Source organism: Rattus norvegicus, chromosome 5, assembly GCF_036323735.1.
Source record: "Rattus norvegicus strain BN/NHsdMcwi chromosome 5, GRCr8, whole genome shotgun sequence".
Classification (NCBI taxonomy): Eukaryota; Metazoa; Chordata; class Mammalia; order Rodentia; family Muridae; genus Rattus; species Rattus norvegicus.
The window spans coordinates 137,082,378-137,107,630 of record NC_086023.1 but is presented as its reverse complement, the minus strand read 5'-3'; the positions used below and the strand labels follow the sequence as shown (position 1 = coordinate 137,107,630).

General features: G+C 52.0%; 1 protein-coding gene and 1 long non-coding RNA gene across 23 annotated transcripts in view; one reads left to right on the top strand and one right to left on the bottom strand.

The window, feature by feature from the left end:
• Positions 1–25,253, top strand: part of Ptprf (protein tyrosine phosphatase, receptor type, F) — an 82,030-nt gene that overhangs the window by 1,775 nt on the left and 55,002 nt on the right. For 20 of the 22 annotated variants that reach the window (XM_039110175.2, XM_039110168.2, XM_039110167.2 and 17 more), the window contains exons 2-5: positions 4,736–4,815; positions 12,181–12,315; positions 20,231–20,376; positions 20,548–20,689. In XM_039110175.2, the coding sequence (XP_038966103.1) occupies positions 12,225–12,315; positions 20,231–20,376; positions 20,548–20,689 (379 nt within the window). In that variant the 5' untranslated portion in view covers positions 4,736–4,815; positions 12,181–12,224. Of the gene's footprint in view, positions 1–4,735; positions 4,816–12,180; positions 12,316–20,096; positions 20,114–20,230; positions 20,377–20,547; positions 20,690–25,253 lie in introns of those variants that run through there. The other 2 variants (NM_019249.2, XM_063287871.1) reach the window with 2 other exon arrangements.
• Positions 8,170–12,989, bottom strand: LOC102553423 (uncharacterized). Its single transcript, XR_001838045.3, has 3 exons — positions 12,509–12,989; positions 12,370–12,414; positions 8,170–8,441 (listed from the first exon to the last, which is right to left on the bottom strand). It is a non-coding gene; the product is annotated as an uncharacterized LOC102553423 (long non-coding RNA).

Below are 25,253 nucleotides of genomic sequence, written 5' to 3'. Positions count from 1 at the left end.
CCCACCTTCCTTCTGGTTCTCCGCTCACCCCCCATTCTGCCAGCACACTTCACCTTCCCTGCAAGGAGGAGCCCTCCTGCAGAAACCTGCTGTGCTTGCACACACAGCACACCTGTGCGCCCTGCACACTCAGTCTCAGGCCTTGCCGCGCACATACTTTCTTGCACGTTCTAATTCAGTTTCTTCATGGTTTTTGTTTCATTTGAGTTACGGTGTTCCTTTCCCCTTCCTTTAATGGGGATAGTTTTAATGGGATTCCTCTTCCCTTCCCTCTTCTTGCAGCTGCACCCCTTTCCCTGTGTCCAGGCTCATGTGTTCAGGGCTATGGGTGCTGGAGAAGCGGTTTGCTGGGGGTGGTGGTGGGGTGGACTGCAGGAAGGGCGGGCAGACTGGAAACCTTGCCTTGTGAGTTGTATTGATGTGTAGCAAGACACTGTCCCTGGTGCTTTGTGCTTTCTCTATACTCCTTGTCAGTCTCCTGGACTGGGAGTCAGTTGGAGGTCCTCAGTGGGAGGAGGTAGCCCCCAGCATGAACAGCCTCTATGCTCCAGCGTGACACGACAAGGAGATCTCTTTGCAGGTCTTAGGTTCAGTCCCCTGTAGAATGATAATCGGGTGGGCTCCAGGGCTGCTGTGAGAAGCCAAGAGAACTGTGTGGCTGTGCAAGTCAGCAGGCTTTCCGTGGGAAAGCAAAAGTGATTCAGTAACCTGTTATTGATTGCTGTCTGTGTGCCAGGCACAGGGCTAGGCACTTTTGGCCTGGCAAGTCTTGCTTCCTGCGGGGCTAGCAGCTGTGTAGAAAAGGAAGCTTCTTTTAGCAGCTGCTGAGGTGGGAGTGTTAGCCCCATAAAGCAACTGTCACTCCAAGCTGAAGCGAGATTGGAGGAGTTCCTGTGTGACAGGGCAGAGTTGCAGGTTCAGTGTGAGATGCATCTCAGAGACTAAGGGTTCTCTGAAGTGGGCTTTGACGAATCAGTAGGAGTTTGCCAGTTGAAAAAGAGATTCTTTGGATGGAGGGGTAAAAATTAGTCTGAACAGCACTGGAAATAATATAGTGGACGAGCCCTTGCCTCGCATGCTTGAGGCCCTGGATTCAGTTCCCTGCACTGTAAAATTAATTAATTAGTTAATTAAAAAATTTAGACAGTATGAGTAAAGAATGAGAGATGTTATCTTTTGTGGTGTGTTCAGAGACACACCAGCTCACAGAGCCTTGGATGCTCTGTGAGGTACTTGTGACTTCTGAGAACCCAGAAGGGAGAGACGGGTACCTTAAGGTTTGGGTGGAGACCGTGGGTCATGCTACAGCCAGATTGCTTTCCTAGAAGATGGTTCTGGGCTATGGTAAGTTCTGGGTGGAGACAAGGTTCCAAGTGAGAAGGATGCTGCGTGCACAAAGTCAGGTGAGAGAAAACTAGCTTGGCAGGGAGAAGCACCAGGCCAGGGTGGTTGGTGGGATGTGGAGTTAGGGAGGGGCCCAGGCTTCACAGAAGGCCCTGAATTAGGGACCTGAGGAGGAAAGACGGTGGCTAGGTGGATGCTGAGATCAGGCTCTCTGTGTTGTCTTGGAAGCCCTTAGGTTTTGGTAAAAGACACAGTGTTCTACAAGAGGTTTTCGTGTGAAGGTAGTGTCTTAAGCCAGAGAACACCTGGAGTTACATGAGGGCTAGGAGTGATTTCTCTCAGGCAAGACAGCTGTCAACAGTGGCCAGGAGCCCACGTTCAGACAGCTGGAGTTTGACTTGACCTTGAAGAACTTGCTAACCGTCTCTGAGCCTCACTTCTCAGATGGGTGTGAGAAAACTGCATGCCCCCGTAGGGTTGTTGGTTAGATTAAAGGTAAGCACAGAGCGTTTGGGACAGGGCCTCTCGTCCTGTTTCAGCTTAGTGGCAGCAGTTGTTTTGATGTTTGTGCTGAAGATAACTCTTCCATCAGAATCTCTAAGACACAGAGCTGTCTTTGGAAACACACACTGTCCAGGACAAGGCACCTGCACGGCTGCTCTGACTGGGCCTTTACAGGTGAGGTGTTCAGCCAGCCAGGGGATGGGGAGAAGCTATCTTGTGCCCCAGCCTCACGTTCGCTGATGGGGGGAACTGTGTTTTGTGCTAGTGTATTTGACCTTCAGGGTACAGGTAGGAGTGAGAAGGCTGGAAGTGGGGCCCTGGAGAAGAGAGTTCTTGAGGTGGATAGAAAGGGATTCTGAGGAAGGGCAGCTTCTGTGGTTTAATGCCCTCTTCCTCCTAAGATTCTTTGTTCTGCTTTTGCCTCCAAGGTCCAGATGCACCAAATCTCTGTGCTCTCCCGGCCTCTGAGTCTGAGGACTCAGGTTTATTTCCTTGTCTGAGTATTATCTGCCACTTTGGGGGACTGTTTGTGCTGTGGCCCCAGGGCTGCCCGGAGGTTGCTTCAGTCTGCATCCATCCATGCTCTAGGTTTCTACTTGTTCCTGGTCCCACTGGTGGGCCGGGCTTCAGCCTGACAGGTGACGCAGAGCCCAACCGAGGCCAGCCAGGTTGATGCAAGGGCCTTCCTTCTACGTGATCTTGCTCATGGCTGTTAGTTACCTAAGCCTGGTCTGAGACCATTCTGGGTTGAACCCAGCGTGATTCCTCGCCGCAGTCCTATCCAGTTAGGCCCAGTCTGCCTTCCAGATGCCGATGCTGGTTTATTCTCTGTGTAGCTGGCTATCCTGCCCCCCTTGTGGGTTTGGAGAGGTTCTGTGGGCTGCTGGTGGTCGACTAAAGGTGACTTGATAGTCTTTGTTGGGGCTCTTTGATCCTGGGCTGGTTTGTCCAGAGCAATGTTCTGGAGTACTGCCGTGGGCTGTTTTATGTTCCCTGGGGTCTCGGTAGCCTTGAGGTCCTGTGCGTTTCAGGGACCTGCCTCATGGCCATTTTGGATGTATGCCTCCCTTCAGATATGGCTCCTGCTTTAGGTAGGGCCTGTCCCTGTCATCAGGCCGGAGGCCCGGTGCTGCCCTGGCCTGGGGCGTGACACCATACGGTACCTTGAACACTACTCCTCTGCCTGGGTTCCTGTGCAACGGTGGTGCTAACAGCCCCACGGCAAGCATTGTGTAGCTGGGCAGGCATCTCCAGACAAATGGGCCTTTGAGTTTGCAACTCAGAAGCTGGTTTCTCCGGCCAGACCCGCTTGGCAGCCCGCTGCAGGAGCGGTGGCTACTGGGAATGTTGTGGAGAAATGCAGTGAACTGGGGGTAGGAAGTCTATACTGGCATCCTACATATATAGAGCCTTTGGTTCTGGTCTGGCAGGGGGTGGGTGGGTCTGTAGAGGCTGGGTTGGTGAGATCTTGGTGAGGCAGTGGCTTCTTACCTAAAAAGACTCCCTAACTTTCCAGAGGTGACCAATGTAAAGTGAGGACAAAAGGCTAGAGAGACAGTTCAGCAGTTAAGAGTGCTGGCTGCTCTTGCAGATAGATGCCTGGGGTTTGGTTCCTAGCATCCACACGGAGCCTCACAACCATCTATAACTCCAGTTCCTGGAGATCTGATGCCCTGTTCTGAACTTGACCATCATACATGTACGCAGATGGCAGACATACAAATGCAGGCAAAAACGTTCCCACAGCCAAGAAATCTTTTTAAAAAGGGGTGAAAGCAAGGACAGGCCCTAGGTGTGTGGACATCGATGAGTCCTGGGTCAGGGAGGGTGTTCCCACCCCCTCACCCCCACACCACAGGTTCCGAGAAGAGCCAGGTGGCAGGACTGTGGGGTGAGGCCCAGAAGGAGCCCTGAATGGGCTGCAGCGTGCTTCAGTGGGCACCAGCCGAGTAGCTGAGCTGGTGATGAGGTGACACAGGGGTGACTAAGCTTGCCCGACCAGGACCGTGCACAACGCTAGTGAGAGCTCAGTAATAGTTTTAGAAGGAAGGGGCAGGGCTCTGACGCGCCGTGTGTGCCAGCGGAGGAGGCATCCAGGGGCACACCTTCATTTTAGAAATTACAGAGAAGCAGAAAGTCAAAAATAAATATTGCTCCTGGAGCTTCTTTGAAGGTTAGTGTATGTGCTGGGGCGGGCCCTCCAGGCTGGGCTGTTAAGAGTGAACTCACGTTCTCGCCTTGTGTTGATGGAGCACCTACTGTGTGCTGGGTTCCCACTGGGCATTGGGGATAGTGAGTTGAGCCAGGCAAGTGTGCCCCATGTGTTTACTGAACTTATTTTAGTGACTCAGAGTCATGAAAGTAAGTAAATACATTTGTGGTCACTGCTTTGAGGCAAAGTCCAGGCGTGTGCTTGATGATGTCACGGAAGGTTTCCCTGAGAAGGGCTGGTGGCTCTGAACTCTGAGCCGTAACTGGTCAGCATGGGCAGGGCTTTGAGACAAGAGAAAGTAGGGCACACTGGATGATTGGAAGAGGGTGCTCTTGTGGGTGGCTAGTGAGAAGAGAAACCGGAAGGTGGGTTCCAGAGGTAGGTGGGCGACTGCTCTCCTCCAGTGCAGAATTCAGACCTGTGGTCTGACGTGGCCTGTGTTGCTCATTAGTGGAGGGGAGTGGACAGATGGGCAGGCACATAGTAGGTGCTTAGGGAACACCAAACAAATGCAGAGAAGTAACTGGATGGAGATTTTTTTACTAAATGGGGGTCAGCTGGCACCAACAGATCTGTACCCTGCTTTTCTAACAGTGAGTTTCAGAAGTCTGTGTCAGTTTATAGTGTGCTTTGATGAAATTCTTAATGTTTTCTCATCTTTTCCTCCCCGTCCAGGAAGGAGCGGAGGCCCTGGTGCCCTGCCCTCAGTGCTGACTGCCCAGCGAGAGTGACTGGTATAAACAAGAAGAGACCGGGTGAGTGTGCCCCAGTATGTGGCCATGGCTGCCGGCGAGGCTGTGGGCTGGGCCGAATATCTTGGATTTTGCTGTGAGATCCGTGTAGAGTTGTGGGTGAGGTGTCCTGTGTGCGTGTAGCTGAGAGAGATGATAAGGTGGCATGAGGGAGAGGAGGATTTGAGCATTTTTTAGGCCACCGTGAAGGATGGAGGGTGGGACGGGAGGGAGGGGAGCTGTCTGGCTGGCGTGGAGGACAGAGGTGGGTCGGCAAAGTTCATCAGAGGCAGTAGGTGCTTCCAGATGCCTCTCCATTCACCATGCTTCTGCATGGAAAGCAGACAGCCTGTCAACTGAGGAGTATGCGGGGAGGAGCAGGGCACTCAGGGCGGTGGGCTGGAGCTTCAGGGAGCAAGGTCAGAGTTAGTTGGGAGTCCACACGGTGGGCTTCGGAAGTACCGAAAGGTTCCTAGCCCAACACTGTCCTCACATTCTTCCAGCTGTCACCTCATTCACGGGACACTGGCTAGTGGGGCCTCCTGCAAAATAGAGCAGACAGAGCACAACCCATGGACATGATTAGATTTACAGTTAAAGCTGGGCAGTGGTGGCGCCCACTTTAATCCTAGTGCTTAGGCAGAAGCAGAGGCAGGCAGATCTCTTGAGTTTGAGGTCAGCCTGGTGTCCAGAGTGAGTTCCAGGACAGCCAGTGCTATACAGAGAAACCCTGTCTGGAAAAACAAACAAACAAAAAAAGCATTTAAAAAGGGAGTATTTTGGGGTTAGGGATTTAGCTCAGTGGTAGAGCGCTTGCCTAGGAAGCACAAGGCCCTGGGTTCAGTCCCCAGCTCCGAAAAAAAGAACCCCCCCCAAAAAAAAAAAGGGAGTATTTTTATTTTATGTGTATGTTTGCCTACATGTCTGTATGTATGTACGTATGTACTGTGTATATATATATGTATATACATATATATGTATATGTGTGTATATGTATGTATATATACCATGTGTGTGCCTGGCACTCGTGGTGGCAGAAGAGGGGGTTGGAACCATTAACAGATTTGTAGTGTGCCCCCATGTTGGTATTGGGAACTGAACCTGGGTTCCCAGCAAGAGCTTTTTTTTTTTTTTTTTTTTCCGGAGCTGGGGACCGAACCCAGGGCCTTGCGCTTGCTAGGCAAGCGCTCTACCTCTGAGCCAAATCCCCAACCCCTCCCAGCAAGAGCTTTAAAGCACTCTCCACTGCTAAGCCATCTCTCCAGCCCCAGGTTTGCATTTTTGTGAGCTAAAGGCACCACTGGCTTGCGTTCAGGATGAATTGGAAGGGAGTGACGAAGGTGGGATGCCCACTGAGGGATAGTTGGGATTGAGGAGAGGCAAATTCACACTTCCCCACAAGCTGGATGTTTGGAATAAAGAAAAGGCCTTCGAGGATTTGCTGACCTGGGTAGCAGGGTGCCCACGAGTCTGGTGGGCCTTTCTCTGTAAGCTTCTTGAAGGCAAGACCCATGCCTCTTGGACATCATCCTGTTCAGTGACCAGTTCTAGATAGATGGTTAAACAGAGGAAGCCATGACAGAGATCGATCTGGAGGCTGTAAGGAGGCTCAGCAGGTAAATGCGTTCGCTGCCTGACAGCCTCAGTTCCATTCCCAGAACCCAGTGGTAAATGTGGAAGCAGAGAATTGACTCCACAGAGTTGTCCTCTGACCTCCGCCCAACCACACACAATTATAACAAATACATTTTTTTTTTTAAAAAAAGAACTGGATCTGATCTAGATGGAGAGTACAGTGGATGCTGTGAGTAGTCATACTTGGTGAAATGGGCAGCGGGGTCGGCAGGGAAATTCAGCTAGGGAGAATGGGTTTTAGGATACCATGCATCCTGTCTGTCCTCAGGTGAGGGGACTGGTTTGCTGAAAAGTCCAGAAGAGGTCGGGAAAGAAGAGCCCTTTGTGCTCTGGGATGCTGCTTGTTAATGGCTTGTCTGGAGGGTGGAGATGGGGTGTGTGTGGGGCCCCGCTCCTGGAGGCTGAGTTAATTTGGGGGTAGAGAAAGCTGCTTTGAGAGTCTATAGACCAGGAAGGCCTGATGTGACCATCAGGCAGGTCAGGCTAGGACTGCCTGTGGTTGAAGGTGTGAGCGATTCTTAGGGGATTGGGTACTAGGGCTAGGTCAGCCTGTAGGCTGAGTGCTTGTCATCTGCCAAGGTTTCTCAGTGTCGGTACTGTGAGCTTTCTAGACAACGTGATACTTCTAGGCTGTCCTGATGTAAGATGTCTCAAGGATCCCGGGATTCTTCCCATTAGATGCTAGCTAGTACCATCTACCTCCATCCCCAGTCCTTACCACCAAAGACGCCTCCAGGCACGTCCTCATGGCCTGTAGCAGGGCACCCTGGCCTGAGAGCCCCTGGTTTGTACACCTCTTGTAATTTCACTAAACTACAACCTGGAAACCTAGGGGAGTAGCTTGGAAGATGTGTTTATGGATCACTTGAACCTGGTTCTGAAGTGGATAGTTGGCTTGGGCAAGAAAAGAGCATCTTTTGCAGTCAAGACAATACAGGGAAGGTATAGAGGCCTCAAGGCAGTAAAGATAGTGAACATTAATCTGAGGGATCCCACCCCACACCCTCAAGGAGAAAACTGAGAGGCTGTAGCTGTAGAAAGAACCTATTTTGATTTTTGTCTGTCTCATAGCGAGGCCCCTGTTAGGTTCTTGGCTGCTACTCACAGAGATTTTGACACCCGTGGTTTCCCCTTTGACTCCCTAGACACACAGAAGCTGAGGCTTACAAAGGCGGCCTCAGTGTAGTTAGAGGATCCCCAATACTGGAGTGGGAGGGGATGTTGTTCCTGGCTGTTTACATGGATTCTGGCAGCCCGGCTGGAGGAGGTAAGACAGTCTCAGGCTCCTTCCTGCCAGCCACCTTCTCTGGGCTGGGGTCAAGGATAAGGCTGTGATTTATTCCCATCAGAATCCCGTGGTTGGTTTGGTGAGAGTGGGACGTATGGCTTTCTCTTCCCAAGTGTGACAAGGCCTGTTTCTGCCTCTGAGGCTGCTGCTGCTGCAGTACCACACGGTGAACTGTCCAGGACATGACAAAAGGGCTCGGTTAGCGGCCGCCACAGGTTAGAAGATGAACAGCTCACAGCTCTCCCGGCCCCGTGTGCATCTTAAGCCCTGACTGAGCACACTGTGGAACCCTTGGATGCCCCTTCTTCTGCCCATGGCCATGTTTGGTCTCCAGTCTCCCGGGAGCCAGGGTCCTGGCCTGAAGAGGGGTAGTGGGGGTGGCTAGAGAAACAGGTGGTATTTGGAGACTAATTAATATTGTGAATAATAACTCATGCCCACGGGAAACAAATCAATCTGTGTTTGCATATTTATGAGGGGGGCCTTGAGAATGATCCCAGCTGTTTTCCATCCGGGAATCCCTCGGTCCTGGCGTCACGTGGTCTCTTGGGGGTTCTCTTTGGCCCTGGCAGGGATGGTATGGGCAGACCTCATGGAAGTGACACGCATTTTCCATCAGACACATCCACGACTCCTGTGGCTTGGTGTTATGCCTGCTGATCCCTCTTTCCTCAGAGCAGTGGTTCTCGGCTCTTCGGTTTCACACACAGTTCAGTTTCCAAAAGTGCTTAGGGCCAGACAGGGGGGTTAGCAGTTTTTTTTTTTTTTTTATTTTGCCAAGTAAGGACATTATAAAAAAAAAAAAACAAATCTGCTATCTGCTGTCCCTATCACTTCATACAAGAAAGGATATTTTAGCACCAAGGACAAAATTTGAGAATAAAGGACGTTTCTTCCTAAGAAAGGGCAGTTGGCAGCTTTACAGTGGTGTAGCAAGGAAAAAAAGATATATCAAAGCCATTCTGAATGTAGAAAAATTACACTCAATTATATCCTATAATATCATATGCCACATAATTGTTTTCTAGACCAAGTATGTCAGTTCGGTAGAACCGATGGTCCACAGTGCAATTCACAGAGGAGCTTGAGTGCCCACGTGTTTGGGCCTTGATTCTATCTGAATTGTCCCGGGCATGAGTAGAGTGTCTGTCTGTTCCAAGCACCGTTGTGTTGGATGGGTACATGAGGCCATGGCAGTCCAGCAAAACAGACTTGTTCCACAGGGGACCTGGAGACCAGGGTGTGGGCAGGACCAACTTGTATGTAGACTTAAGCCCAAGCCTGGGACACAGGGCTGCTCACCTCTCTTCTGATAAGGGACGAGGCCCTGGAGCTGGGAGCAGCCCCGACTGCCTGACACCAGGGGTAGGCTCTGTGCCCAGAGTCCAGGGGTGGGAGCTGCTGAGAGTGAGAGGCCCTGGCTTGGGAGACTATGGTTGGTTGCCAGAGGGGCTGGTTCCCTGTTTGTCCCTGGGGTCTCCTGGTGTTTCTAGTTGTCTGTGTCCTTGTATTCAAGGACCACTGGGAGCAGCTCCCTTTGGGGGGAATGTCTAGATTTTCAACTGACAAAAGAAAAAGTTTTAAATATATCCTGTGTATGAGTGTGTGCCTGCTTGTCTGTGTACCATGTGTGTGTCTGGTGCCCACAGAGGGCAGAGGAGGGCATTGGATCTTCCGGAATTTGGGGTTAGACAGTTTTGAGCTGCCATGTAGGTGCTGGGAATCGAATGCAAATCCTCAGGCAGCAGTGTCTTTAACTCGGAGCTCTCTCCGGCCCCTGTTTTCAACTGGCCTGCCCATTTGCTACATTGTGGAAGTGTGCACAATGTTCTGAACATGCTCCTGACATACACAGGGGATCCTGAGTCCCCAAGTAAGAACTTCTGGCCTTTGCTATACTGGGGATTGGGCTCAGATAACACTTGTGGCCAGATTTTCACTTACCTGTTCTGGGAGTAAGACACTCTGGTGGCTTTACTGAGAGGAGCTTTAACAGTTACCATCAGCACCCCCACCCCATGTCTGTGACACCTCTGTGGGCATCCCTGTGATGTCCTTTTCAGGCAGCTATACCCGCAGATGTCTGGACCCTCTGTGCACCCCCACATAATGCTTGCCCCTGGGAGTTAGCCAGGCTATGATTGCTATACTAAGGCAGCTACAGAGGATTAAGGCTCTGTAATTGTACTGGGGAATTTTGTCCCATGATGACTGTGCTGTGCATTCTTGTACCTTGTAACATCCATTCTGTTTCATCCCTTTATGTCGGTACCAGGGAGATGTGTCCCCATGATACTTGTGCTGAAAACTATGTCCATATGGTGTCTGTGCTGGGGGTGGGGAAATGTGCTTAGAATACTTGAGCACGGATGTTGAAGTCTGGTTTTTGCATTGTCTCATCCATGAGACCTGCCTAGACCACACTGCCTGACCTGTGGTGTGTCACACTTCTGAGTTGTACCCTGGGTAATGGTACCGAAGCTAGAGTCCTGTCTGAGAACAATCTTCCCATGGTGACCTTGCCCAGGCAGTTCACCACCTGATGTCTTGATGGCCACACTAAGATAACCATGGTGCTGTGGTGAACAAGCTCAGATAAGACTTTAACAGAATAGGACCCCCATCCTGACATGCAGTGTGTGGCCTCAGTGTGGACTGAACCACCTCAGCTCTGTGGTCCCTCAGAGGAACTCCCAGCCTGGAGTAAGTAGTGCTAGACACTATACTGTGTCCGTGTCTGTGTAGCTTTGTGCCTCGTGCTGCTTACCCCTTACTTACAGGTCCGGTGAGCTTCTGAGACAAGGAACAGCTCCCCTCTCTTCCCAGTCCCACTTGCCTTACCTTTGGCCATTCACCTCATGACCTTTACTGACAAGTTCAGATAAGGGTCCAAGTCCAGGGAGGAGCAGAATCATGTTTGAGCTCCATCCTTCCTGCTCACCTGTCTCCTCACTTTGAAAATTCTCAGCACTATGGGTTATGGGGCAGCTTCAGGTCGTCCACAGCAGCTGACTGTGGTTTGCCTCATGCTCTAGCAGGGGTGTGGTTTCTGCCAGTGGCAGATAGTTTCTTCAATTGTGTGATGAATGGAATTTGGGGGACTTTTCAGGGGGTCTAAATCCCTGGGGAGGTGGGGTGGGTTGTTGGTTGGCCGCTGTTTGTTAAGTAGTTGTGGGCAAAGAAGGAATGAGGAGAAGAAGAAATTAGATATCCTGACTGCGAAGATCAGGCTTGCCCCAAGGAGCTCGACGGCCCCATTCAGCAGGAGGCAGTCTGACGATAATGTCGCCCCCTCAACTCTCCCCTTTTTTCTCTCCCATATAATGTTAGGGGATTGAAAGGGGGGTAAGAAGGGTAGAAGTATAAGAACCCACAAAGTACAAAGGTCCAGCTACACTAAGTCATGTCCAGTATCATCCCTCCATTACATATCACCCCTCCATCACAGGCCGCTGTTGCGTTTTCAGAGCATGGTGAAGCCTGGCCATGTGCCAATGGCCCGTATGTGGCAGTGTCAGCAGAATTGGTGGGTACTGCTGCATGTCACCTAAGCCCCCAGGCAAGGAACGCGGAACAGGAACCTTTAAACACTCTCACCCCTGCGGCTGAGGTGTCTCCAGTACATAGTGTGACCGCTGAAAGGCGTTAACATGTGTTTGCAGAGTGGGAATGGTGTGTAGACAGGACAGTGAGCAGGGTCTGGAAGGCTTCCGCTAGCCCCGAACCAGGCCCTCACCCATCTGCTCCGGGTACTCAGAACAAGGGAAGAGGAAACATGGAAGTTGATGCTTAGGCTCTAGAATTCCAGTTCCTGGCCTCTTTATAGTCTGTCTCTGGGATAGGATTCTCTGCCATGGGAATCGGGTAGGTTGAGAGTGACCAGGTAAGGCAACAGTAACTTGTAGAGAGAAATCCTGGCGAGCCCTGACGGGTTGCGGCTTTGGCTGTGAGCCCTTGACAGTGTGGAATCAACTGCTGCTAAGTCTGTGTTCTCAGCCTTTGCTGAGTGTGCTGGGGTCTGGCCCTTGCTTTCCAAGGAAGAGCAGCACTGAGGTGTCCCTGGACCGTGTAAACCTGCCTGGTTGTTCACTGTTCCTGTCTCGGTCTTGTTTGGGTTTTGTTTTGCTGTATGTATCTTTGACTCCATTTCCCTGTCCCCATCCCCTTAATGGTGTGGATTGGAAACTCAAGATCTGGGATGGATTGCCCTCGTGCTAGTTTCTAACTAGCTTTCTTCCCCCTTCCATGCTTAGAGGATGCTCTGAAGGCCTCTGCACTCTTTCATGGGATGGGTTGACCTTCAGTGGTGAGGGAGCTTGGGCAGCCATTGCACAGTCCAGTGTGGGACTGCTGAACTCAGTCTGAATGGGCAGTGAGGATGGGCGGGGCTGAGGGGACCGAGGAGCATGAGCAGTGGGAACTCAGGTGGACACTGGCTAATTGGCTCTACCCTTCTCTCATTACAGGTGATTGTCTTGGGCTGTGGCTGGCTGTGGAGCTAGAACCCTGGATGGCCCCCGAGCCAGCGCCAGGGAGGAGGATGGTGCCCCTTGTGCCTGCCCTCGTGATGCTGGGTTTGATGGCAGGTGCTCATGGCGACAGTAAGTGTGACTCCTCATCATATAGATAGATACAGCAGGTGAAAAGTGACTTACCTCCTAGCAGGTCTCTAAAATGCAATCCGGGACTATTGGGACAGGCTGGGGATAGAAAAAAGAAACAGGATGTCCACAGAGAACCTCTAGCCCTCGTGCTCTGGAGTTCGAACTTGGAAAGCCCTCTGCTAAGGAGTACCTGGTCCCACTTCCTCTGAACATCCTTGCTGAGCACCTGGGTCCCCCTTAGGCTCTGCCAAGTGGTGCATGTCTAAGCCTGACCCTGTTATGGAGTCGGGGAGCCGTGTCTTGGATTCATATGATCTCTGCGACATGCATAGGCATGTGCTGTGTCCACATTGCAGATCTCTGTAGATGGCCCTGAGTGTACCAGACATGTCCACAGGTCCAGGGAGGACAGACCAGGGAGGACTCAGAAGTTCAGTTACCCATATCCTTCCCTGAGGCAGGCCTGCAGTCCTTGGAAAATGGGGAAGGACTGTGTCACTTGGCTTGCCGGAAGGAGAGAGGGGGCAGGGAATGAAAGTGAGTGTGTGTCTGTGTGTTGGGGGGACGAATTGTCCCCTACTCCAGTCCAACTCCCGAACTTTGGTCTCTTCCCTGCTGCTGCCCTTCCCCCTGCCTGGCACTATAAGACTGTCCATAGCCCGCCCTGTCACCATGGTTACCACTGCTTGGTTACTGGTAGGAGGCGGAGCACAGGACAGGCTTAGCCAATCTGCAGGCTGGGGGAGGGGCAAGGTCGGAGCTGAGGTCCCTTGGGGGGAAGGGGCTATTCCCAGCCTGTCCTGAACCCAGAGGCAGTCCAGGGCCAACCCAGGGGTCAGGCCCCAGGATAGCAGGCCATAGGGATTTCTCTATCCCCTTCAGGTCTCTAGACAAGAGCCTTGTCCCAGGGCTCTATCTAAATGGCTCATTAATAATTCAGGAGCCAGTCATAGAAGAGGGTGGCCCTGGAGCACCCCTCCCTTTGTCCTCAGAGGCTGGGCCCTGGGTAGGGGAGAATGAGAGGGAGGGGGCCTTTCTCTGGAGAGTCTAGCCAGTGGGGTACAGGGCTAGGGATCTAGAAGAGAAGTCGGGTAGAAAACTTTAGAAAGGGCGAGTGGGGGATGATCCTTAGGCCTGGCTGGGGCTGATGGGAGAGAGCTTGGAGCAGCAGGGCAGCAGTGGGAGGGTGATCCTGGGGCCTGGCACTAGGTGTGACTGACATAGACGGGTAGTCAGTGGCCCTTGGATGGTGAAGGACTCTTGTCACACTTCTCAGATAGTCTCAGGGCCCAGACATGCCACTGAGTTTTGAGAAACAGTGAGGCCTAGGAGAATAACTGCCCTCTTCATCTTCCCTGTAACTCAGCACGCCCCAGCCTTCACCCCTCAGTCTCACCATCCTGTTTGCACAACCCCCCCAACCTCCCCCCCCCCACGTTTTCTCTGTGCCTGGCATTATTGTCCACCTTGTCACCAAGTTAGGAAGCCGGGGCTTCTCCCAGCTTCTCTCTCCCTTTTATCCCATGTGTGAGCCCTCTCCAGGTTCTGTGGCCTCTAGCTTCTGAGTGTCTCTGGAATGCATCTACTTCTCTCTCCCCGCCCCCTTCTGCCAAGCCTCCTTCAGCTTCATCTTGAGTTTGACCGTGCACCAGGAAACCTTCTGATGGTTTCCCTGCCTCCAGTCCCTTCCCTCCTAGCCCATTCTCTATATTCTCTATCCCACGGCGAGAGTCAGATTGCGTCCCTTCCCTCCCCAACCGCCTGCAGGGTCAGCTACCCTACCTGTCACTGTCTCTCTTCTCCCCTGTGTCCAGGCCTTCTCCATGCTTCCTTCCTGTTTCCACGTTGGCAGTCAGGTATGGTGGTGAGGGCAAGGGCCTGTATTCTTAGCGTTTGAGAGGTGGAAGCAGGGGGGTTAAGAGTTGTAGATGACCTTGCCTACCCAGTGAGTTGAAGACAAGCCTGGGCTACGTGACGGTCTCCAAAAACAAACAAGGTGTGGGGGTACGTTTCCCCTCCCTTTACATGACTAGATCTGACTCAACTGTCACTACTACCTGTGGCAGTGTGCTCACGTCTGGTCCTCTGCACTCCTCAGAGCATGCTCCTGTGGTGTTTCTCCCTTAGCCTGTCTGCCCCAGCAGGCTTTAGACAGTTCAAGCTCAGAGTCTAGAGGGGGTTTGTGAATAAATTAAAGGAACAGGACAGTCCTGACTGCCATAGGAGTCAGGAGGAGTGAGACGAAGCTGTTTTTGGGGCAGATTTCCAGGAATCTTGCTGCTGGCTCCTTAGGAATTTGGTTACAGAGGCCAGCCAGGGACTTAAAGGTGGGAACCAGGTGAAGAAGCTGGGACCCCACCTCTACTAAGGGCTGACCTCCAGGTGCTGTGTCCTGGGCACTGTCCCAGGCCAAGAGCCGTCAGCTAGGGGCTCTGGTACACCAACCTCACGAGTCGGGCTCTGCCCTCCCAGCCTACCTTTAAATTACACTCATTTTTTGAATCTCTCCCCATCATGGCCAGGCTTGGACTGAACTTGCAAGACTTCTCACTAGGGGCAAGCAGCCAGACTCGGACAGGACTGCTGCAGAAGGCAGGGCGGGTGCCCCCAGAGAATTGACGACCAGAGCAGTGAAGCGCAGAGCGGACAAATGTGTTTCTATAGGCCTCTTAACGAGACAAATGAATGGGGGCCCTGGCCTCAGAGGGGAGCGGAGAGAAGCAGGGGAGAGAAGCAGCTGCCAAGAGTTAGCCTGGAGGCCTAGCGTTGATGCCTAGTCAGCTCCAGTGGAAACCTGGGTACAAAGGGATGCTTGCTTGCACGCACGCACGCACACTTCTGGAACCTCCCTCAGCTCGTCTCCCTAACCCAGGGTTTTGTGCCTTCTTGGGAGGGAAGATATATGGATGTGGGCATTAAGGTGGCCTTGATCCAGCCTTCAGGCAGAGGTTTCTGCTGATCTCACGTGGTAAGGGCTAGGAGAGAAATAATCGGCCCAGAGCCATCACAAGACAGAACCCACCGAGCTGGGCACAAGTCTGTGAGTTGACAGAACAGTGGAGGCAGGTTGGGGCGGCACTGGCACAGGAGTAGCCTGAATGAATGTCTTGAGAGGCTTCCTGGAATAGAGGGCCCCTGAAGATGACTGGGCATTTGCTAACTCAGAGTGTTGCCCAATGAAGAAATGAGGCTGGCAGAAAGGAAGAGTCATACCCCTGGCCTTAGGAGCTTATGGGAAAGCAGGGTGAGGCCTGAAGACGGTACAGGATGGTGACAGGATTTCCCAGACCAGGTGCATGTTGGGTCCTGGTTGTGACCAGGTCATTTTCGGGCATTAAAGTTGAGCCAAGGTGCTTGGTAGCTGAAGGGGTCAGTGATACGAGGCAGAGATGCAGGAGACTCAGGAGTATGTGGCTCTTTTGCCATTTCCCCTCCCCCAAGGCCCCTGCTTTGGAACATGGCCCTCCCCCTTATGCTTATGGGTGGCCCGTCTAGACCCTGCCCTCTGGAGCTTCCGGCACAAGTGCTTTCTCTGAGCCTGTTTTCCTGTTGCACAACCGGGGTAATCACTCCTACCTGTAAAGGTTAACTGAGGTCACATGGGCAAGGCACCTGGCACCTATTAAGTTCTCCCCCTGTCGAGTGCCTCCTGGAGCTAGGGCTGCCCTTGAGTGGACAGGGTGGGGAAGATTGCCAGAAACAGTCAAGGAGCTCATTAACTGAGTCCCCAGCTCACCAGCCACTCCGGGCCTGGGAAATCACCTCTCCACCAGCTCCCTGCCCTTGTGGTCCTAAACTGCTGTGTGTGATTCTCCCTCCGTGTGCAGTGCTGTTTATGTGCTTGTGTATATGCGCCCCTCAGGGGAGGCACAAAATAGCAGTCAGTCTCCCTGTGGAGGAGCCTTGGAGGTGGCCCAGTTTAGCTGTCTCTGGAGTTGCATGCTTGCCTGTCTCCAGGGGGTGTGCTTCCTTCTAGCCCAAGCCAGCCCCTTTCTTGGTAATGTCCTCTCACGCACAGGTCAGCTGTTGACATATAAAGAATGGCCCAGGGTAGCCTACTGTGAGTAGCTGCCCACAGGGCTGGGTGACACAGCAGGTAACTGTGACACAAAACTGCTCCTTGCTTGTTCAGATGACACCCGGTTTTCTGGTTCAGAAGTTTTGTTCATACGCCAGCAGGACAGCTCAGCAAGTAAAGGCACTCACCACCAGGCCATTTTAGTTTCTGGAATCTACTTAGTGGAAGGAGAGAACTGACTCCCCAAGTTGTCCTCTGACCTCCACATGCATCTCCACATGTGCACCATGACACGTATGCACACTCATTTACACACACACACACACACACACACACACACACACACACACCAGCTGATAAAGCCAAGGGCAGAGTGCTTATAGTAGCCTGGCTTTTTGACAGTGGGGCATGGGCCAGGCTTCCACAGTCTGGAATAGGGGCTAATATGGGATTCAGGGTGCACACAGAGGCAGGTCTGGATGGTGGGTAAATACACCAGGGCCCCAGCTAAGTTCTCAGCGTTGTGCTTGACCTCTAGCAACTGCGTAAAAAACAGGGTACTTGTTGAAAAGGAAAAGAATGAATCTAGAGAGGCTAGCAGGAGCAAATTTGGGGAGACAGCATAGAAACAAGATTTGTCTGTGGTCTCTGAAAGTCTCCTGAGGAAAGGAAGATCCAAGGTTAGCTAGGACTCTGGAGTGAGGAAGAGCCAGGTGGCCTGGGGCTCTGTGAGGGTCCCCTTAGTAGGAAGCAAGGCATAGAAGGGCCCCAGTCCTAGGTAGCCTGGGACTGGAGTAGCATTGCCAGCCTGATCCTGGGCAGCCTCCAAGGGAGAGGAGTAGTTCTACCTCCCCGATGGCCCCGGGCCTTGGGCACAGTCCAGCCCCCACACAGCTTCCAGGCTTGTTCCTCCTGGCTGCTCATGATCTACCTGGCTCCCCTGCCCAGCCTCTGCTCTTTGTTTGTCTCCGGAGGCCCCACCCCACCCCACCCACCCCAGCACACTCCTAGTCTTTCTGGTTCTTCAGGTTCCAGCCTCTGGTTTCACTGTAGACACGTTGAGGCAGGACCTGGAGGGGCACTTATTCCTTGGGTTTCTCTCTTGCCTAGAGGGAAGGAGTATGTGGGGCCCAGTCTTCTACCCTCCTCTCACATTCCTCCCTCTGCCCTTTTATTCCTCTGTTCTGCACCCCTGGGTGTCAGGAACAGGGTCAGACAGTAGGACGGGGGCAGAAGACAGGACAGATATGGAATCTGCTCTGCCCAGGGTTACGGTCTGTTTGGGAAGCAACTATTAAACACTAAAAAGGTGGGAAGGCTGTAGCATCACGCGTACGTACTGTGGGAGGCTGAGAGAGCTCAAAACCACGGACTAAGCTAATGGGCGACTAAGCTAATGGGGCACGGTTAGGGGTAGGGGATAGTTTTCTGAGACAATGAGGTTCAAAGGTGACGTAGGAGGTTAGTGGGTAAAGGGTAGTCTAAGAGGCTCTTAGGAGAGGGTGCAGCTTGCGCAAAGGCCCTGAGGCAGCAGGGAGCGTTGCTTATTCAGGGCTCTAAAGCCAGGACTCTGGAGAGAGTGGTTGGGTCAGACTTGGCTGAGCTTTGTCTGCAGTGGTAGGAGCTTACTCTTTGTAAAAAGCAGTGGGAGGCCTTTGGAGAGATTTGATCAGGAGGAGGCTTGTTCTCTGGCTTCAGAATAGAGAGTAGAGGAGGAGGGGTGGGGGTGACAGAGGCCGGGCCATCAGTGTGTTCAGCTAGCCATTTGTCCCATGGAGAGGTGGTGGCAGTGCAGATGGGGAGCTGGAAGCTACTGGGGTGGGGGAGGGGTTAAGAGATGACCTCAGTAGACCCTGGAGGGGGCCTCCTGTCAGGCAAGCATAGGCAACGCTGACAGGCTATGTGAATTCTACAAGCTAGGAAAGAGCCACGCCTCTCCCCAGAGGCAGCTGGGGGAGGCAGAGACAGAAAGGAGTTTAGAACCTTTGGGTCACCTGCATGACTTTCCTGTCCCTTCACTGGGCCCTCTGAGTTGCCCAGCCTAGTCCGTAGGAACAGATTTTGGTGGGTCCCTAGTTTCCTTCCCGGGGAGGACACAGATATTTAAAGTGAGTTTAGGATTTAGAATGTAGGTTGACCCAGCTCCATCCCAGTACACTGACTCATTGGTCCTTGTTCCTCTCACTGCTTGCATCTGTCTCCCTGTCTCTAAACCGAGGGTAATAATGGACCTACTGACTCCAGGGACTAGTAATGCTATAACAAGTGGCTGCCTGCCCTGGGCAAAGGCTTGCCACTGACACGTCCTTAAAACACAAAACAAAGCAAAAACAGAATTGGTGCTGGAGAACTGGCACAGGGGTCAAGAGCGCCTCTTTGTAGCAAGTGTCTTGTAGAGACCTGGGTGTGCTTCCCAGCATCCACAGCAGGCAGTTCACAGCCACCTGTCCAGTTCTGGTCCAGTTCCAGAAGACCTAATGCCCCCTTCTGGCCGCTGTGGGCATTGCATGCACATGGTACACATAAACAGGCATGTAAACATCAATACAGATAAAACTCCCAAGAATTTCCAAGCCTTCCTCCAATTGGCATCTCTTTCCTAGTCACAGCCTGCTGTAACAGTCACCTGTGCCCCTCCCTCACCTCAGTCATTCCTCTGCCTCTGCTTCTTTTTTTTTTTTTGGTTCTTTTTTTCGGAGCTGGGGACCGAACCCAGGGCCTTGCGCTTCCTAGGCAAGCGCTCTAGCCACTGAGCTAAATCCCCAACCCTTTCCTCTGCTTCTTTTGTCTGACTTTTACCACCACTGACAAGGTCTCCTGTCTCCTGTGAAGTTTTTGTGTCAGGTGTTTTGGACTCTGAAGGTCCTAAGTTTGGGTCCCAAATGTGTCAGTATTCTCTGGCTGTGTGACTCTGGGCATGTGACTTGATCCTTCAGCCTATAAAGTGGAGACACTGATTATACAAGAAAGGGCATAAAGACCTGGTACATAGTGGGTACTTTTCTGCCAGGGCACAAACTGAGCCTGAGCTCATGGGCACCCAGCAGATCATCTGAAGGACCAGTTCCCAAAGCACCGGCTTTCCTGGAACTGTTCATAGGCTTGATTAATAGGAAATGGATCCACTGTCAGGATTAACGAGGCATTGCTACGTCTCAATGAGCCGGGTTTCTTGGGACTGTGACCCTAGGTGACGAGACATGCAGGGCCGTGGGTCAGCCCTGGCGTGTAAACCCGGGGATGGCAGGCCCTGGCTGAACCCCTGTCCTCCTCCTCTGGAGTAGGAACTCAGGAGCTGCCCAGGCTGTGGGAAGGCAGTTGCCAAGCTAGTGGGGGCAGGGTTGGGAGCGGGGAGTTACAGGAAAGCATCCCTCTGGGAAGCCATCCAGAGCCTCTCAGGAGCTGAATGTCCAGGCCTTTGGGGCTGTTGGAATGTAGGGGCAGGGAAGAGGAGGAGTCCTAGGGTCTGCCTAAGGCTTAGGGGAGATAGAAGGACTCTAGGAGAGTCTGGGCTCTTCCCGGAAAGCAGTTCTCCAGTACCTTTCTGATTTTTCTTACTCCTGGAGCTTGGAATGACCAGGAGGCGGAGCCCCCAACTCCAGACTCTGCGTCTTTACCAGCTGTGTCACAGCAGACAAATCTCTTGACCTCCCCACACCCCGATTTTCTTCTCTGTAAACAGTAATTACAGCACCCACCTCCTCGGCTTCAGAGAGTTACAAGGGTTCCGCTCTCTGAACAGGGCTTGGCACTTATGAAGCACTGAATACAAGTTAGGTATTATCATTGTTTTCTCTAAGTCTTTCCTGCCCCTGGTCCCCAAGGCCTGCTACCTGCAGCATTGGCCACGCCTGATGTGATGGCCACTTGATTTAGTGTCTCTGTCTCTTCCAGGCAAACCTGTCTTTGTTAAGGTCCCCGAGGACCAGATCGGGCTGTCGGGAGGGGTGGCCTCCTTCGTGTGCCAAGCCACAGGGGAACCCAAGCCTCGAATCACATGGATGAAGAAGGGAAAGAAAGTCAGCTCCCAGCGCTTTGAGGTTTGTCCTGGACCGGCTGGGAGGGCTGGGTTGGCTTTAGGGTTGGGCCGCCCTCTGTGTGATTCTTCTCTTGCTCCCTTAGTCACCTCAAGGGCCTTTTGGGGATGTGAGAAAAACTATAGTAGATCCTCAGACCCCTAACAGACTGCAACCACATCTGTCCTGTGACAGGTAATTGAGTTTGACGACGGAGCAGGGTCAGTGCTGCGGATCCAGCCATTACGAGTGCAGCGAGACGAAGCCATCTATGAGTGCACGGCCACGAACAGTCTCGGCGAGATCAACACAAGTGCCAAGCTGTCAGTACTTGAAGGTATGTCCCGAGGCGTGGTGGCCAGGTAGACTGAGGTGTGGGCCGAGCTCACCAGGACTGGCCGTCCTGGGTGGGTGAGAGTCAGTGCTCAACAGGCCAAGGTCACGGGTCTGTGTTGAAGCCCGCAGTGAGCTTTCCAGCTGTGTGATCGGCTGTGCTGGGTCATTGCTCCCTTGGGTCTGGGTCAGGCTGTAGGTGTGGTGCTGAAGTTCTGTGGCCCCGAGGTTATGCGGCTGTGGCAGTCAGTGTCTGTGTACTCTGTACCCTGATCAGGGAGCTGGAGCTGGGTCCTCATCTGGTGGCTCATTCATTTCATTCGCTCATTCATTCACGTACTTTGCTCGAATTGCTGTTAAGCCCAGAATGTCACTTGATACATGCTACTCTCAGTCAGTATTGGGTAAATTCTATAAGGAACGTGGACACTTTGCCAAGGCCCAGGATATAAAGAGGAACAGAGCTTCCAGAACTCTGAGTGGTCAATTTGAGGCTTTTCAAGTGGCGCCTGGAGAACTGGGGGACACGAGAGGAGGGGGAGGGTAATTCAGTGAGGCTGGAGGATCAGGCTGAGAAACGAACCCTTTCTTGAGGACGTAGAAAGCCACAAATAGGGTGGGAAGTGACATGATTAAACCTTGACCGCAGTGGATACATGAATCTGAACGTGCGTTTTCAAAATACCGTATTGATTGCTGCTTTCATTTTTAAATGCAATACTGATATCTGTTCACTGTTAAAAAATTGAGAGGCATAGAATAGTGCTTAAGGAGAAATAATAATCTCTCATTATCCTACCCCTAGTGCTGTTGGTGATTTTTTGGTGGCCCATTTTCTGTGTGTATGTTTTGTATACATGTATGTATATTTGTATTAACGTATATAAACAGAATAGTGTCACACACTGTTCCGTGACCAGGTTTTTTGGTTTTGTTTTTCCCAGCTAGAGGGCAAGTCCAGGGCTTTTCAGACAACCTCATTCCCTGAACCTGGAGCTCACCTGTTTGACTAGCCTAGCTGGCCAGCAAGCTCCAAGAACCTACCTATTTCTACCTGCCTCCCCAGCGTTGGGCTCAGACACGCACTTCCATCCCCAGCTTCCTCCATGGGTGCTAGGAAACTGAACTCGGGTCTTCATGATTGCTTAGCGGGTCCGTTACTGAGCTACCTCCCCAGCTCTTGCTTTAAAAAAAATCTATATGGTGAAGATTTCCTTGCCATTAATCCTCTGCGTCATTGTTTTTAATGGCCGTGGGTAAGTTGTCACATGGACGCACCCTAGTTCACTTAGCTGTTCCCTTTTTGTGGGGTGCGTATGTTCTCAGCTTTCAGCCTTCATAAGAAAGGTATCCAAGAAGATTCTGTTGCTTCGCTGATCATTTCCTGATTCTAGGTTCATGGAGTAGAATTGCTAAGTCAAAGGGCACATGCATTTTAAAGCCCTCAATATCGCTAGAAGATTGTATCTGTTTATATTCTTACCAGGAAGGGCATGAGAGGGCCTCTTCTCTGCACATCTTCACCAGCAGTAGAAATTACCATTAAAAAAAAAAAAAAAAAAAAAGCTTTGCCAAGTTAATAGGCAAAAAATGGCATCTCAATTTAATTTGCATTTCTTTGATTACAAGAGCAGTTGAACATCTTTTCACATTGGCCATTTTTACGCTTTGGCTTTATGTGTTCACACATGCATCCATTCAGTAATTCTTGGATCTGCGTGTCTTGTGTGAATCAATGGGTTCTAATGGAGCTGGGTTAGGCCCTCCCCTGTAGAGGGGCCTCGTCTGTTCCATCCGGGATCCAGGATATTGTACCCTCTGTCCAAGCCAGTGTGGGGCTTTCACTACAGTGTAAACAACATCCCAGGACCTCATTCTGAAGCTCAGACACCTGACCTGCTGCTGCTTGGTGACATCTGGGTTGTGCTAGCCACACTTTCCATTCCATTTGGGGACAGGGGCCCAGCACTGAGCTGAAATTGCTGGCTCGGAGGTTCCTTTTTGAATCTGTGACCTAGGAGAAGGATTTCTACCCCGAACTTCTAGCTGTTGGCATGAGAGTCACATACACTGCCTTGTGTTTGAATGGTGTCTAAAAGATTGGAAGTATAGTCCTTACCATGGTGGGCATCTTCTGAAGCTCTCAGGCTGGGAAGTAGTCTCCTTGTGAGAATGGAGCGCTAATTCCTCCAAGACATCCCATTGCCCTGTCAACTTTACCCTTCAAAGGGTCTCTCAAGGCCTGGGCAAAAGAACTCACACTTGCAGCAGAGGGTTGCTATTAGAAATGGCCTTCCTGGTCAAGAGGGTTTTTTTTTTTCCATAGATTAGAGGTTATTCTTTCTTATGTGGTGTTGGGGATGGACCCCAGTAGTAGACACATACTTTTATCCCCATTCCTGGGATATATGTTGATGCCTCTGAGGACTGGAAGATGTCTGAGGAAGTGTGGGACAGGTCCCTATTACAATAGTGTCTGGGGTTGTGGGCCTCATGGGCCCATCCTGCTCCTGAGACATTGTACCATCGAGGCAAAATGCTGACCTGTCCTGTTGGTCTTTGTCCTGTTGACCAGCTTAAGGCTTGGCAGAAAGGAATGTCACAGGGGATGGGACCTTAGGGTTGCAGCCTCTTCCATGGGGGGGGGGGGGGCAGGAAAGCTGGGGTGCTTGCCTGTAGTAGGTGAAAAGATGGCTTTATTTTGGAGCTCTGGTATTGACATGAGGAGAGAGCCAGGGCCATTTTTATGCGACCACCATAGAATCTTAGTAGTGAGAGATAAACTTGGTTTAGGGGCTGGAAAATGGTGCCTAAATGCCTTACTTGTGTCTCACACTACGTGTGTCTGCTAAACACAGGCATGTAAAGCTGTGCATCAAGAGATAGGTGCTTTGGGGTGTGCCTCGAGAATGCCTGGGGAGCCTGGTCCAGGTGCAGGAGCAGTGTCTCTTTAAAAGGGAACCCCAGTATTATACTTCCTTTGGGGCCCTCTGTCCTTGCCTCCTACCACCCCAGGCCACTCTCACTGCAGCCTCTGGGGATACTGCCATGCCAGGTCCCTCATGACTCTCCGTACTCTGCTGCTACTGAAGCAAGACTGCTTCTGGTGCAGCTTGTGTGAGACCTAGACCACTGTGCTGGGATGGCCAGCCCGTGTGCCAACATCCCTGTCAGGGTACAAGGTGGGGTGTCCAGTACAAGCTGGCTGGGGGTGGGCCTGTCTTGTCCTGGGCTGTGATGAGTACCAGGGCCCTGCCGCCCAGCGTTCCTGTCTGAGTGGTAATTGAAGCCATTAGCGCGCCAGCCTCTCCCTCGCCGGGTAATGGCAGGAAAAGCTCTTCTCGCTCCGCACTCTTGAGGCGGTGGCTGAATCATTCCCCCTCCAACCCGCCCGCTGCTGCCACTGAGACTGGGAATCTGACATTTTCCCTCACAGGGGAGGGGAGGGGTGGGGGAAGGGAGTGAGGCCTTGATTCTGGGCTTTCCCTTCAGAGGTGGAAGGGGATAGTAAGGGTGTTGAGCTCAGTTTGGAGGTCATTAGAGTCCCCAGGGGTTGCAGAGTCCAGGCCAGGCAGAACCATGGTTGGGGAAAACCTCAGGGAGGAGGCTAGACAGACAAAGGTGTGGTGGAGCCCTAATGATGGGGTAAGTTCTGAAAGGGACACAGAATGCCCAAAGTAAGATGGGAATAGAGGCAGTGGGGTAGGAATAGACTGTTTCTGCCTTGTCCTGGGGGCCAGGCTCCAGGGCTGGATGTTTGTCATTTCATGGACATAGAAGGTGATGTGCTTACGGTGGTGTGAGCATGTGTGAACTACTACGTGTACCAGGAGTGTACCTCATCACACAAAAGCAGTTGTGTAGCAGGGTACACGTGTGTGCCTCAGGCAGTTGGGGAGGGGCGTGATGTGTAAACAGGTGGTATGTACTTTATGGGCTCTGTGCAGTAGTAGGATGTGTACACACATGCACATGTTCACAGCAGGCGATATCTGGATTGTGGGATACATATGGTGGGGTGTGTGTGTGTGTGTGTGTGTGATATGCAGGTTTACAGCAGGTGGTATTATCCCTTAGCTTTGTGAACAGCAAGAGAGTCAGCAGAATGGATGTGTAGGTCAGTCTGGTGCTGGGGGGAAGGAAGGTGCTGTATTAAGATTTGTTGTCTCGGGCTGGAGAGATGGCTCAGGGATTAAGAGCACTGACTGCTCTTCCAGAGGTCCTGAGTTCAATTCCCAGCAACCACATGGTGGCTCACAACCATCTGTAACAGATCCTGGTGTACCTCAAGACAGCTACAATGTACTCATATACATTAAATAAATAAAATATTTAAAAAAAAAAGATTCGTTGTCTCTGGGACCCCACAGAGTCTCAGCTTGGATCCGTCCGTCAGTCAGAACAGCTGGACAACGATGGATGCCGGACAGCATGGTGGGGCTAAAGTATTATTGGCATCTGCTGCCCTCGCACCTCAGCAGCTCCTCTGTAACCAAGCGAGGGGCAGGGCACACTAGGAGTCCTGACTAAGCCTGGCCTCAGGAGGATTCAGGACCTCGCTTTCTTCC